Below are 12,990 nucleotides of genomic sequence, written 5' to 3'. Positions count from 1 at the left end.
AGCCTTTAAAACTGCACTTTATAGTACCTTGGCTCTCCCGCCAGTGTACGCCGCTCCCTAAGGCATCAGCCAACTTGTGGGAAGAAACAACTGTGCCTTAAACTCTAGGCCCAAGTGTTCTCTGTATCCTCAGAGAAAAAGAGAGGTAGGTGTAGGGAGCAGCTTCGGGGAGAGAGTGGCGTGGAGGGGACTCTGTCCTCTGGGTCTCAGACAAGTTGCCCTCCAGTCCTACACATCTGAAGTACAATATCGTGAAAGCGTATAAAGTAGATGTCGGCTAAAATGGATCTCGTGCAGCTGGCAAGATGGCTTAGCAGCCGAAGGCACTGGCTGGCCTGAGCACTTAGTTCACCCTTTGGAACTCACTTGGTAGAAGGAGAGAACTGAGTCCTCCGATCGCCACATGCATGCTGTGATGCACACACACACACACACACACACACACACACACGTAAGTAAATAACATGTATCTCGTGCAAATATCCTACAATGTAAATAAACTTTGAGCAATTTGACTACTGAAGTTTTATCGTTAAGTATCATTTTCCTATCTGTTTGGTTATTTCAACCTTGAGATAATACAGTGCTTTGCAAGCTTTGTTACGTGAAATAAGCCATTCAAACTATATTTATTGCACATTTGACCACGAGTTTCCAGTTAAGCATCCCATGAACTAAAGCCTCTGAGTGATCACTGTAAGGAAAGCCATCTCCAGGGTGTACTCCCTGTGGTTTGGAAGCACCCTTGCAACCAGGGCTGGAGTCTCCAGGACATACTCCCTTGGTTGGAAGCACCCTTGCAGGCAGGGCTGGAGTCTCCAGGACATACTCCTTGGTTGAAGCACCTTGCAGCAGGCTGAGTCTCAGGACTATTCTTGGTTGGACCCTTGCAGCAGGGCTGGAGTCTCCAGGACATACTCCTTGTGGTTGGAAACACCCTTGCAGGCAGGGCTGGAGTCTCCAGGACATACTCCCTTGGTTGGAAGGACCCTTGCAGGCAGGGCTGGAGTCTCCAGGACATACTCCCTGTGGTTGGAAACACCCTTGCAGGCAGGGCTGGAGTCTCCAGGACATAGTCCCTGTGGTTGGAAACACCCTTGCAACCAGGGCTAACTCAAACTGCCATCAGCGTTTTGACTCCAGGTTCTGAAACTGGAAGCTGTGTTTGAACAGTCTGTTCATATATGCAGACAGTGTCGGCTTAGCAGGACCCGTGTGCTCGGCTCTGCCCTGGCACTGGCCACAGGAGTACCAAGGGAACCTACCTGCAGGAACTTCAGTCTAGCAGGGGAGAGAAAGGGAAAGCCAGCGAACTCAGGCCTATGAAATAGCTTCTAAAATAAGTAAGGTGTGGAGATGCTGCTTAATCAGACAGAATGTCTTGTTGAAAGGAATAAGTTCTGAAGAGACATTTGAATAATACAGCTAAGCCATGGCCAATTCTAGGGTGAATTTCCTACATTTCTAAAGTAAACCCAGGCTCTGGATATCATAGAAGTCAGAGACAGATCATTTCCTCATTCTGTTCTAAATAGATCTCACAAAACAAAAGTAGTCTAAAAGTGACTGGGGTTCTCAAACTATCTCTTGGACATTCTGCTGTCCAAATTTAGTTTGTAAAATACTCAGTGGGTTAAAGTCTGCAGGCCAGTGACAGTGTTCTTCCAATCTTTAAGGAAATAATAATGCACAGTGCCAAGTCTCTGCCCAGTGTAGCAGAGCAGTACTGCCTAGCATGCTTCCTTCTGACCCGAGGCAGTAAAATGGGCAGTGCCCTTCACAAAGCTCATTGTCAGAAATTGACTTGGGTGCTGGGAAGAACTACACCCAGCAAGGTCCCATGAAATGCTACTGTGGAATCAGAGAGAGGAATGGGTGGCCATCAAATATGCCTGCAATAGCATCTGTATTTCTTGTCCTTTGGGTTTTATGAAATTAAAGTTGGCCATGAGTCCTTTGGGGATCATAGAGTAGATTTGTTTTCTAAGTGTGGGAAGAATTGAGTCTATAAATATGTGTATTTTATAATTTCTTTTTACATCTAGGTTATGTTTATTATGATGATGTGTGTGGGCTTGGGGCTGCACATGAATGCAAGACCAGTGGGTATCACTCTTCAAGAACAGCCCATATTACCTTTTTTTGGTCCGGATCTTTCATTGGCATCAGTTACACTAGGCTGGCTTGGCTGCGCCGTGGGCCTCGGGAATCTGCCTGTGTCCAGCTCCGTAGCACTGGAAATAGAAGCACACACCTCATGGAACTGGCTTTTTTTTTTTTCTTTTATTTTAACGTGGTTCTGGGCATTGAACTTTAGTCTTTATGCTTGCATGGCAAACATTTTACTGACTAACTTCTGCACTGCCATGTTTATTTTAAAAATGTTTTGTTTGAAGGATTTAACATGTTTTGTTGTGTGTGAAAAAGTGAAAATGAGACATGCCAACACAGTAAGGATGCCTGATTTTAGAGTCCCTGAGATGAAGGATGATGGTCCTCCTTCTCTGTTCCTCTCTAGGGACGTATGTGATGACGGTCACTGCTATTGATGCAGATGACCCAAATGCCCAGAATGGGATGCTGAGGTACAGGATCCTGTCCCAGGCTCCCAGCACGCCCTCACCCAACATGTTTACAATCAACAATGAGACTGGGGATATCATCACTGTGGCAGCTGGTCTGGATCGAGAGGTAAGCAGACCCAAAACTGTCCTGAATGTGTGCCTAGTCTTAGAGGCAGCCAGGGGTGGATTCAAACTGTCATTTACATGCTCCTTTCCATTCATTGGTCAGCAGTGTGAGTTTTCACAAAAATTCATGTTGTAAATTATGTGTGCATAAGGTAATGTCACCTTCAGTAATATTTGACTAATTTAAGCCAATACTCTCTTCTAATTGTAAAGTTTTTAAGGTTGCTCCTATTTTTTGTTTATAGTCAAAGGTTTTTGTGGGGAACCAAGTTAGACATCACGGTCAAGTGATATGTATGTGAATTCATTTTAAGAGACTACAGATAATGCATATGTGGTCAGGTGTTTGGGGCTTCTGTGAATTGCCTGGTGAGTGTTGTGCCAGGCAATTATCATCTTTTATTTGAACTTGCTTCTGAATTCTAAGAGAATTTACTTTCCAATTCTGAACACTGGTAACTGTGTTAATTCTGCTATTGAGCATTTAAAGCTGGTGATATAGAGAATCACACTTCCAGAATTTATTCTATTGAAGCATCTACACTGACAGCATTAAACACCACCACATAGTGTCACAGTGTGAGAGAATATGCATGCTTTGGTAAAGTGCCAGGGGATGTTTAGTCCTGAGCACTGCTGTGCCTTGCTCATGAGGTCCCATCTGAAAGGGCCTTATGAGTCTGTTTTTCTAGACATTGAACCCTCTCATTCTCGAACTTCCTTGTGCCTTCTGAAACTCTACCCTCAGGAAACTTCCACATGCTTTCTCTGTTCTGTGTCCTGGAAGTTGTCTTACAGCTTCTCAAGGTCATTGACCATCCAGAATCATTGTTCAAGTGAATTCTCCAAATGCCAACACCTAGAGATCCGTAGTTTGTAATTTTCAGGCTGAGCCAGCTTTTGCTGTAATTGAACTTCAGATTATGTCAAAAAGAAACATTACGTCCACCACGATGTATATTATTGACAAGGATTTGAGAAGTTGGGTTTGATGCTTTTTCTGCTACAGTAATCTTGGCATGAATTGAAGAGAAGACACACCACTATTAGTTACATAAGCAGAATTGTTCTAGAAACACTATAATCAAGTAACAGAACCAGTCAGGATGAATTTATTGATGCCTGTGAAGTCTACTTAGAAATTAGGTATGACCTGTGACATTTAACCTTTGGCTTCCACTGTAGGTGGTTCTTTCTCTAAAAATGTTTTGCATCTGAAAATGTTCAGAAATCTAAAAATGAATTTAGTTTTTGTAGTACTTTCAAAGTTCAGGGGGCTGGAGAAATGTCCCAGTGGATAAATGTGCTTACTGTGCTGGCATGAGGACCTGAGTTCGGATCCCCAAATCTACATAAAAAGCCAGTCATTGCAAGGTTCCTATAAACTCAATACGATGTTAATCACTGGGGCTTGCTGAGTGCCTGCCTAGAGACCCTATTTCAAGAGGGTGAGATGGAGTGTCGTAGACAGACACTTGACATCCCCCTCTGATCTGTACAAGGGTGTGCATCTGCACAGGCACACGTATACACCACACATACTCAAAGGAGAAAAATAGAAAAAGATAGTTCATAGTCTGAATCTTCCTGCTTTTTCCCACTGTAGTATGAAACACTATTCTCAGACACTCATGGACTCAATATGAATGCCATGCTTTGTCTGAGATTATGGAGTTTGTTTCAGTATTTTCCCTCCAGGGTGAGGTTGGTCAGACCAAGAAGACTTAGTGCAGGTCACAACTGTAATATTTCTGCTTCCACTCACACAGCCATTGTGAGATACAGAAGTCAGGACTTCACTCAGCTTCTCCCTGAAATTCCCCTCGTATTTATCCTGACCATTTCACGAGGAGAAAGAGCCATAAAGAATTAAAGACAATTTTCCTTATGCAGACCAACCATGTTTAAAAATCACAGAGACTATATTTAGCCTACAGGATAAAAGCTTGAAGTGGGGTGTAATTGTAGTTAAGTATATCCTACAGTTCATGGGGGAAGCCATCCACCACCCTTGATAACAGTAATGCAGAAATGGATGGAAGCTATGGGATCATGGGTTAGATACGATATGAGGAATCACTTCTTGACAGTGGAATTATTAAAAATCAACAATGAGTTACCAGAGGAAATTATGGAAAGCCTTCCATTTTCTGAAAGTCATTTCACTAAGAAAAAAAAAAATATCTATCTTGGATGGTTTATGGTAATTCTGCCTGAGGCCCAGCATAAATTACTTTGACTTTTTATGCAGGCTTGAATTCCTTTATTTCTATTAAAATTCACAGTTTCCTTTTTGTGGAAAGTAATTTTCACTATCATTCTCTCAGGATGTATGACACCTTTCAGAGACGGAGCCTCTAACCGTTGACACGCTTACCAGAGTCACCTTTTAATTTTTCTTTAATCTGCAGTTTAAAAAATGTCTATTCTTTAAGGTCTGGAAATCTAAAGCCAACCCCCTCCCCCATCAGCTTTTTTTTTTTTTTTTTTTTTTTTAATGCACTGACTCCTTAACTCCATTACCAGCTGGTGGCTGTTCCTGACTTTTACCTTCTCTAGCCTTTTGTCTGCATGCCTATCCTCTACCCTCTCTGGATTACTTGTAGCAGTTACTTTCCTCACTTCCATAGCAAAATACCCGACAAGCAACAGTTTAAGATACGAAGCGTTTGTTTGAGTTCGTAGTTCAAAGTGATGCTCCAACCCATGATGGTGAAGAAAGCATGGTGGCGGGAGGCTGCTGGTCACTTGACATCCACAGCCAGGAAGCAGAGAAGAAATGGGAAGAAGACCCAGGCTCTAAAGCCTTAGGTCTCACCTCCAGTGACCTATTGCCTCCAGCAAGGCTGTACATCCTAAATGTCCCACAATCTTCCCACACAGTGCCACCAGCTGGGGACCTGTTATTCGAACACATGAACCTATAGGAAGCATTTCACATTACAACCACAACGCCTCTCATAGATCCTCTACCAGGTTTGAGTCTAGATTCTGCTTGGTGTGAGCTCTTGGACTTTCATGAACCTATAACCCCAGCCTCCACACCTTTAACCGGGATATCACGAAAGGGTTGGAAGGATAATGTAGCACATTACATGAAGCATTCAGCAAACATGGCGCCCATTTAGTCCTTGCAGCCATTTTCCCCCATTGGCATAATTGGCAGCTCCTTTTCCTGATTGAGCATTGTCCATTACTTTTATTCTACAGCATTATATTTTCCTGGCAGAGAAAAGCCAATGCTTGCTGTTTCTTAGGCCAAGTACTTCTTATGCTTGTGCCCTGGACTCCTTCTTTGTTGTGGTGTGTGGTCTCCAGTTGCTGTTGACTTCAGTTCTTCCTTCTTCGCAGCCCCCTTTATAATATGCAAACATGCTATGTCTCCTCAATGGTAAAATGGCTCATCACACCTCCAAGAATGAAGGCAAAGCTCTTTATTTTGGCATCTCAGACCCTTTAAGGCTTTGGACGCAATGCCTCCTTGGCCTAAACCTTCCAGAGTCCCTCGCTTTCCACTTTGGAATAATAATGCCCATCACTCAAACAACCATATGCAACTACTTGTAAAAATAGTTCTAGATGCTTTTCCTGTGTGTGCATATGTATTTGGGGGGGGCATACACAAATTGAAGTATGAATAGACATAAAAGTTAGAGATAGTGATGGAAATGTGCTGTTGGGTACTTTGCCTCACAGTTGTACCTCAAGAAATTTCAGAAATCCTCGACTAGTTGACTTTCAAGCCATTCAACTGTCATGCCCAGAACAAAGAAAGGCCATTTTTCAAGGACAAGGTCTGTTAACTATGCACTACCAGTACTTTGAACTAATTCTCGATGTAGGGTCTGTTCTCTGCATGTTCCACGGAATCTCTAGCCAGTACCCATCATATGCCGATGGTACTTCAAAGTATCATTAAAGAGCTTTTCACTGGGACAGTCACCCTGGTGGAGAATTGCTGATACAATCAGAGGAATTGGCGTAGCGATGGAACAGGCCATGAGGGCATTGGATATAAATATAAAAAGTGTGGGATAAATGAATGATTGCGGGTAGGTTTGCTAAAATGCACACATCACCAAGCAGGGGTGGGCAGTGGGTGGAAATAAGCAAAGGAGGAAAGACCTCATGTCATCTGGAACAGGAAGTGAAGGATTCCTGCGTCCAGTGTAGCACTGTGAGGGTGGGAAGCCATACTCCTTGCAGAGATTTGAAATGTCATCCATCAGCATCAGACAAACATGACTAAGTCAGGCAAGGCACTCTGGACAGTTCAATTGCTGAAATCATAAGCTACCACAACTTCCTTACCAAATGCAAGATCGGTTTGCCACCATGGCATTTGAAAATGGCGACTATGTTATTTATCAAGTGGGTAACTTTGATTCTAATAGACATTGTATTTCAGAAATAACAATGTCCTTTTTTAGAGTTTTGACTTTTTGTAGTCATTGAAGAAAGGGTCTCCCTCTGTAGCCCAAGCTGGCTTTGAATTCATTTTATGGCCCAGATTGGTCTACAACTTAGCAACAATCCTCCTGGCTCAAGCTTCCAAGTCCTAGGCTGACAGGTGCACACCACTACACCCACACGTGGTTCTTGTAAAGCTTAAAACATTCCAGAACTAGCTTGAAGCAATAGGAAATTCCAAAGATTAGCAATTGATCCAAACATCTCAGCTCCATCCCAAACTGTATGTGCTGGGGCTTGTATAATTTTAAATAGTTTTTATAGAATAGACATTAGGAAGCACTGTATGTCCATATATGTTTTATAACATTATTAAAAGGAAAACTTGGATTTTTCATTGTCAACAGAACTATAGTAGCTATACAAATGGCATTTCATAAGTTGTTATATAATTTTAAAGTGTAACTTAATTTTCTATGCACGAGTGTTTTGCCTGCATACATGTCTGTGTACCACATGCATGTCTGGTACCTTCAGAGACCAGAAGAGGATGTCAGGACCCGGGGATTAGAGATATAGACAATTGTAAGCTGCCATGTATGTGTGAGGATTTGAGCCCAGGTCCTCTGGAGAGCATTCAGTGCTTCTGACTGTTTAACTGTCTCTCAGCCTCAGTCATAGTACATTTTTATTTTCATAGTTCTTAGTTGGGAAGCTGTTCGAATGTCCCCCTGAGTTTTCTCAGTAACCACAAAAGGATGAAACTGAATGAACATCTATAAGGATTTATCTTTTAATTAAAACATAATTATATCATTTCCCCTTTTCCTTTCCTCCCTCCAAGCCCTCTCTTCTCCTCACCTCATTCCTCAAATCGATGGCCTCTTTCTTTAATTGTTATTGTTAACTACATATAAACACAGATACAGCCTGCTGATTCCATTAGTGTTACCTGTATGTATATGATTCAGGGTTGACCACTTTGTATTGGGGAACCAGTTAGGGGTCTCTTATCTGGGAGGGACTAGTTCGCCTCTCTAGCAGCCAGTAGTTGTCTGTAGTTCATTGTCAGAGGTCAGACCCCATGAGATTTTCCCCAAAGGAGTAGTCTTGAGAAGGAAAGCCACTGAGGAAACATACAGCCCACTCTGGATTGTATTGAAATGTGGGTTATAAAACCTTAAAATGGTTCATCCTGCACTGTGTGTTTGAAGTTTTTCTAATTAAAACATATGGCATAGTCTCTTTCAGGAAGAAATAAGGGAACTAAAGTAAATATCTGCTAGAGATTGGCATTCAATCAACTGGACAGTTTAGATTCTCAGGTGTAAAGTTGGCCTTTCATCCCACTTCTTTCTGGTCGTCGCTCTTCCTTCTAATGACTACATCAAAAGCCACAATTTGTGCCTCTTTCCTCCAAGCTGCAGGAATCCCTTAAGAATGGCCGTTCATAATGTCAGCTATATTTAGAACCGGGGGAACTGCGCTTCGCAGTGACACTTGTTTTGTTTAGTATGAAGAAGAGAGTTTTGTTGTTCAGAATGGGTTAGCATTTTGGAATATGATCCTTTTTATTCTGTGCCAAATTTCACAGAGATTCCAAATGACTTTAGATAGTGCTTTTGGTTAGGATTTCTGCAAGTACAATGCTGTCAGCTGGCAGTCTAGATTTCTAGGATAATCTCAACACTTTCTCTGAACATGCATTATAGCTTCATTTGGCTCCTTGTTAACAGAGCTAATTAGTACTCTTCAAGTAATGGGTACTTGCCTGATAAAAATCACCTGAATGTAAATGTCTGCGTCTATATCCTTGATACAGTGGTGCTCAAAACAATAGACACTCTATTGTATCTCGGCACTGATCCATTCATTATGTACCTATTCAATTAAACACCCATTATAGTCCAGGACTAATAATTTAAATGTATACCCTTTAATTACATTTTTATTTAAAACATTTTTAGATTTATGTATTTTATTTTATATATATGAATGTTTTGTCTTTATGATGCTATATGTACTGCATGAATGCCTGATGCTCACAAAAGCCAGAAGAGGACACTCAGTCCCCTTGAACTGGAGTTAGAGATGTTTGTAGACCAACCTGTAGGCATTAGGAACCAAACCCCAGTTCTCTGCAAGGGCAGCAAGCGCTCTTAACCACTAAGCCGTGTCTTCAGCTCCAGTTTTGATCTTTTTAAAAGACCATATGTCTCCTCTTATGTAATTTTGAACAATTAGTGCTAATAAGGTGTGGGAGAAATGTTATCAACTAATTATAACAGAAAGAATATATGTAATAATATGATAATATATACATATATATATACACACACTATTAGGGGAAGGCAGACATACTTTGTGAATCTGTGAATTACATATGCTTCCTCCTCCTCTCTTGGCTTCCATGTTGTCATTACTGTCCTAAACTTAGAAATTAATATATGAGATACCAAAAGGCTTGAATACTAACTTGCAATCTTGTAGCAAAAGGGAAAGGTTGAAACCAGATGGAGGCTTCAGCTCAGCCATGAATTTCCCACATCTGAAATATGTTCAGTGCGTTCCTTCTTGGGAATCAAAGTGAATATACACAGTTAAAGCTCCCCAGACAAGAACCAGACCCGTGTTTCCTGAGTTAAAGTAAACTCCATGTGGGAAATTGCAAGTCATGTTGATCAGAATGAAGGACGCTGTGCTCTCAGTGGGTAATAAAGAGCCCTTTGCCAAACAACTGTTATGTCTTCTTGAGGAATTAGCGTCATTTAACTTGTTATCTTTATGTCTTTCTAGAAAGTGCAACAGTATACGTTAATAATTCAGGCCACAGACATGGAAGGCAATCCCACTTACGGCCTTTCAAACACAGCCACGGCGGTCATCACAGTGACAGATGTCAATGACAATCCTCCGGAGTTTACGGCCATGACGGTAAGGACAACCTGTCACTCAAAGGACTTCAGCACCATGGGCCATTTGGAAGAAGTTTTGTTATGAATAATAAATGCATTAGATAGAAATGGAACTTGCTCTGATAGTGGAATGGCTGCTGGCTGGTGTTTCTATCCTGTGGACTTTAAAACAGGCATCAGAGTACTTTACTTCCTCCTCACCCTCCAGTTACTGTTAAAGAAGTTAAAATACACTACCCACGACAAGTAGCTGGGTGCAGTGGTAACAGAATTCCTCTGATGTTTCAAATGCCCGAAATACATGCTTGGTTTGTGCTACTTTTCCAGCATGTAATTACCTAGATCCCAAGTCACATTATTTCCTGTGTATAAGTCCTTTCTGTGGACCTCACATTAATCACACTGGTACTCGCAAAGGATGTTAATTTTAATGCTAATGAAACTGAAGCATAAATGTAAAAAAAAAAAAATACATACCCACTGGGTGGCTGAAAAATGTCTCAGCATTTTTTTTTTCCAGTGAGACATAAAGTGGGTGATTATCAGCATATACCTATCTCCTTGTTTAGTGTAGACCATAAAAATTTAATGGGGCAGTAAAGTTAGGGTGGTGTGGTCATCAGGCAGACTGCCCTTCAGTGGGGCCACGTCTCACCTCAGACTGAGGTTTGTCTTTCTTGCAGTTCTACGGTGAGGTCCCTGAGAACAGAGTGGATGTCATTGTAGCCAACCTGACTGTCACTGACAAAGATCAGCCCCACACACCAGCTTGGAATGCGGTCTACAGAATCAGCGGTGGAGACCCTACGGGGAGATTTGCCATCCAGACAGACCCCAACAGCAACGATGGGCTGGTCACTGTGGTCAAAGTAAGTATCCCCTGGACCACAGCCCTCAGACTGCTACTCAGTGGGCACCAGCCTGTGTCCACTCCCATTGCTTTACTGTGGAATCATGGGAGCTTTTTTATTTTAAATACCTCCCAGTTTGGAATTCCTAACTACTTAGTGAATTATATATTACTGTTTAATTTATGTTGAAATTGAGGACAACATAAAATCTCTCCCATTATCACTACAATTAAAATCAATTTGGACAGATTTACCAATCTGAGGACATGGGGGTCCTCAGCAAAGTGGAGTGAATTAGCTGATGTGTTCGAGGCCTTTCACATCTTGCAGGTTAGACCACTGGCTGATAGCTGGAGTGCTTGCCTAACACACACCATGTTCTCAGTCCAGTCCCGATCAGGGCAGTGGGAGGAGTCAGAGAGGGAGAGAAGGGGTGCAGTGCTTCCTACTCGTGGAGTCTGGGCAGATGATAGTGAGGGGGTGGGAGGGGAAGGAGGGGTACTGACCTCGTGGAGTTTGGGCAGATAGTAAATGATTCAAAAGACAAAAGAAAAATCACAGAAGTGAAATGGACCGAGTAGGCAGGAGAGAGAGCCTACATTTTATAAATATTTTGCATTTACATGGCTATTTTAAAATTCTATTTTGATGACTTTAAGAAACTAGTTTTCTAGCCTAGCCAGGCATGGTGACTCACACCTTTAATCCCAGCACTCAGGAGGCAGAGGCAGGCGGATCTCTGTGAGTTCAAGGCCAGCCTGGTCTACAGAGCAAGTTCCAGGACAGCCAGGACTACGCAGAGAAACCTTTTCTCAAAAAGCAAAAACAAACAAACAGACAAACAACAAAACTGGTGTTCTGATATTTAATTGCCAGATGATATTTAATTACAGAACAGTATGGTGGCAGGCACAAAGCAAAAGCTCTTCAGTGGCGGCAAACACGTAACAGTCTCGTGAAAGCCTTCCAAGTGAACGTCCCAGCCTTTTAACCAACGAAACACTTGATTAAGTGAACCCACGTGTCTGCCTGACAGGGAAATGGTCAATCGAAGTGCTTCTTGCTGGGAATTCTGATCTATGTGCACATGAGGGGAAAGAGATAGGGCTGGAAATCATCTCCCACACACATGGGGAAGAGTCAGCCATGGTGCCAGCTCAGACTGAGCTTTCTGTGCATAGCTCAGCTCTGCCCCAGAAAGCTGTGCATCTATCATCACTCATTCAGCCTTGGTGAGCCTCCACTCTCTCCTGCTGAAAGTGAGGCTTGAGTACAGCCTCCACGTGCTCACACGTTTGTGAAGGACAAATGACACAGATACACATGAAAAGACTCACACTGCCCGTACATCACTAACATGAGTAAATGTGCCTAGGGGCATTTTACTCCTTCAACATACTACAGCTGCACTGCCCTCTTTCCTGCCTGGGCATGCTGAACGGAATGTTCTAGAGGAAGAGAATACAGCAGTGGCTTTGATGATTTGAGGATGTCTAGGCCAGGACGCTGTTATGTTTTGTACTAATCACATAGCTTCAGCTCTTGGTCATTCTTAGACTACCAATGGCAACACAAGGCACCCTCTGACCTTCCCTGTTACTACCAAACACACTGTTTCCATTACTAAGTCACCCAGGGAAATCAGAGCGAAATCCCTACGGCATTGTGGTGACAGCAGGATTCAGTGAGACGCTCGCAGTTAATGTGTACATAAAGGGTTATTTGTGCATTGCATTAATCATCTGGAGTGTTCTCATGTGGGAGTTTTTAAAAACCTGCAAAACATTCAGAATCGTTATGGAAGACAGCCAGATTTTCAGTTTGCCCAGTAAGGAGAGAAAAAGCATAAATCTACCTGTAGAACTCTTATTTTAAGATGAGCGTGTGTGTGTTTGCACTTCTCTCCACAGCCTGTGTTTTAATCTATGAAAAATACCTTTTATTTACATTGAGTGACGATGGATTGTATCGGGGTATGTGCTGGGGTGAGTTGAGTGCCAAGGCACATGTGAGGGGACATCAGAGGATACCTTGTTTCCATCATGGATTCATGAGTCCAAGTGCAGGTCAACAAGGTTTGAATGCAAGCCGCCTCACCTACTGAACGCTCTTAGCAGCCCTGAA

The 12,990-nt window shown here is 42.4% G+C and overlaps 1 protein-coding gene across 1 annotated transcript in view; it reads left to right on the top strand.

Annotated features, from left to right (window-relative positions):
• The window catches only part of Cdh2 (cadherin 2), a 220,573-nt gene that overhangs the window by 167,237 nt on the left and 40,346 nt on the right, over window positions 1–12,990 (top strand). Inside the window, exons 7-9 of the mRNA XM_028892025.2 lie at window positions 2,519–2,691; window positions 9,897–10,034; window positions 10,699–10,884. Coding sequence (XP_028747858.1) covers window positions 2,519–2,691; window positions 9,897–10,034; window positions 10,699–10,884 — 497 coding nt within the window. The remainder of the gene's footprint in view (window positions 1–2,518; window positions 2,692–9,896; window positions 10,035–10,698; window positions 10,885–12,990) is intronic.

Source organism: Peromyscus leucopus, chromosome 19 (genome assembly GCF_004664715.2).
Source record: "Peromyscus leucopus breed LL Stock chromosome 19, UCI_PerLeu_2.1, whole genome shotgun sequence".
In the NCBI taxonomy this organism is placed as follows: Eukaryota; Metazoa; Chordata; class Mammalia; order Rodentia; family Cricetidae; genus Peromyscus; species Peromyscus leucopus.
This window is presented reverse-complemented; position numbering and strand designations above follow the sequence as displayed.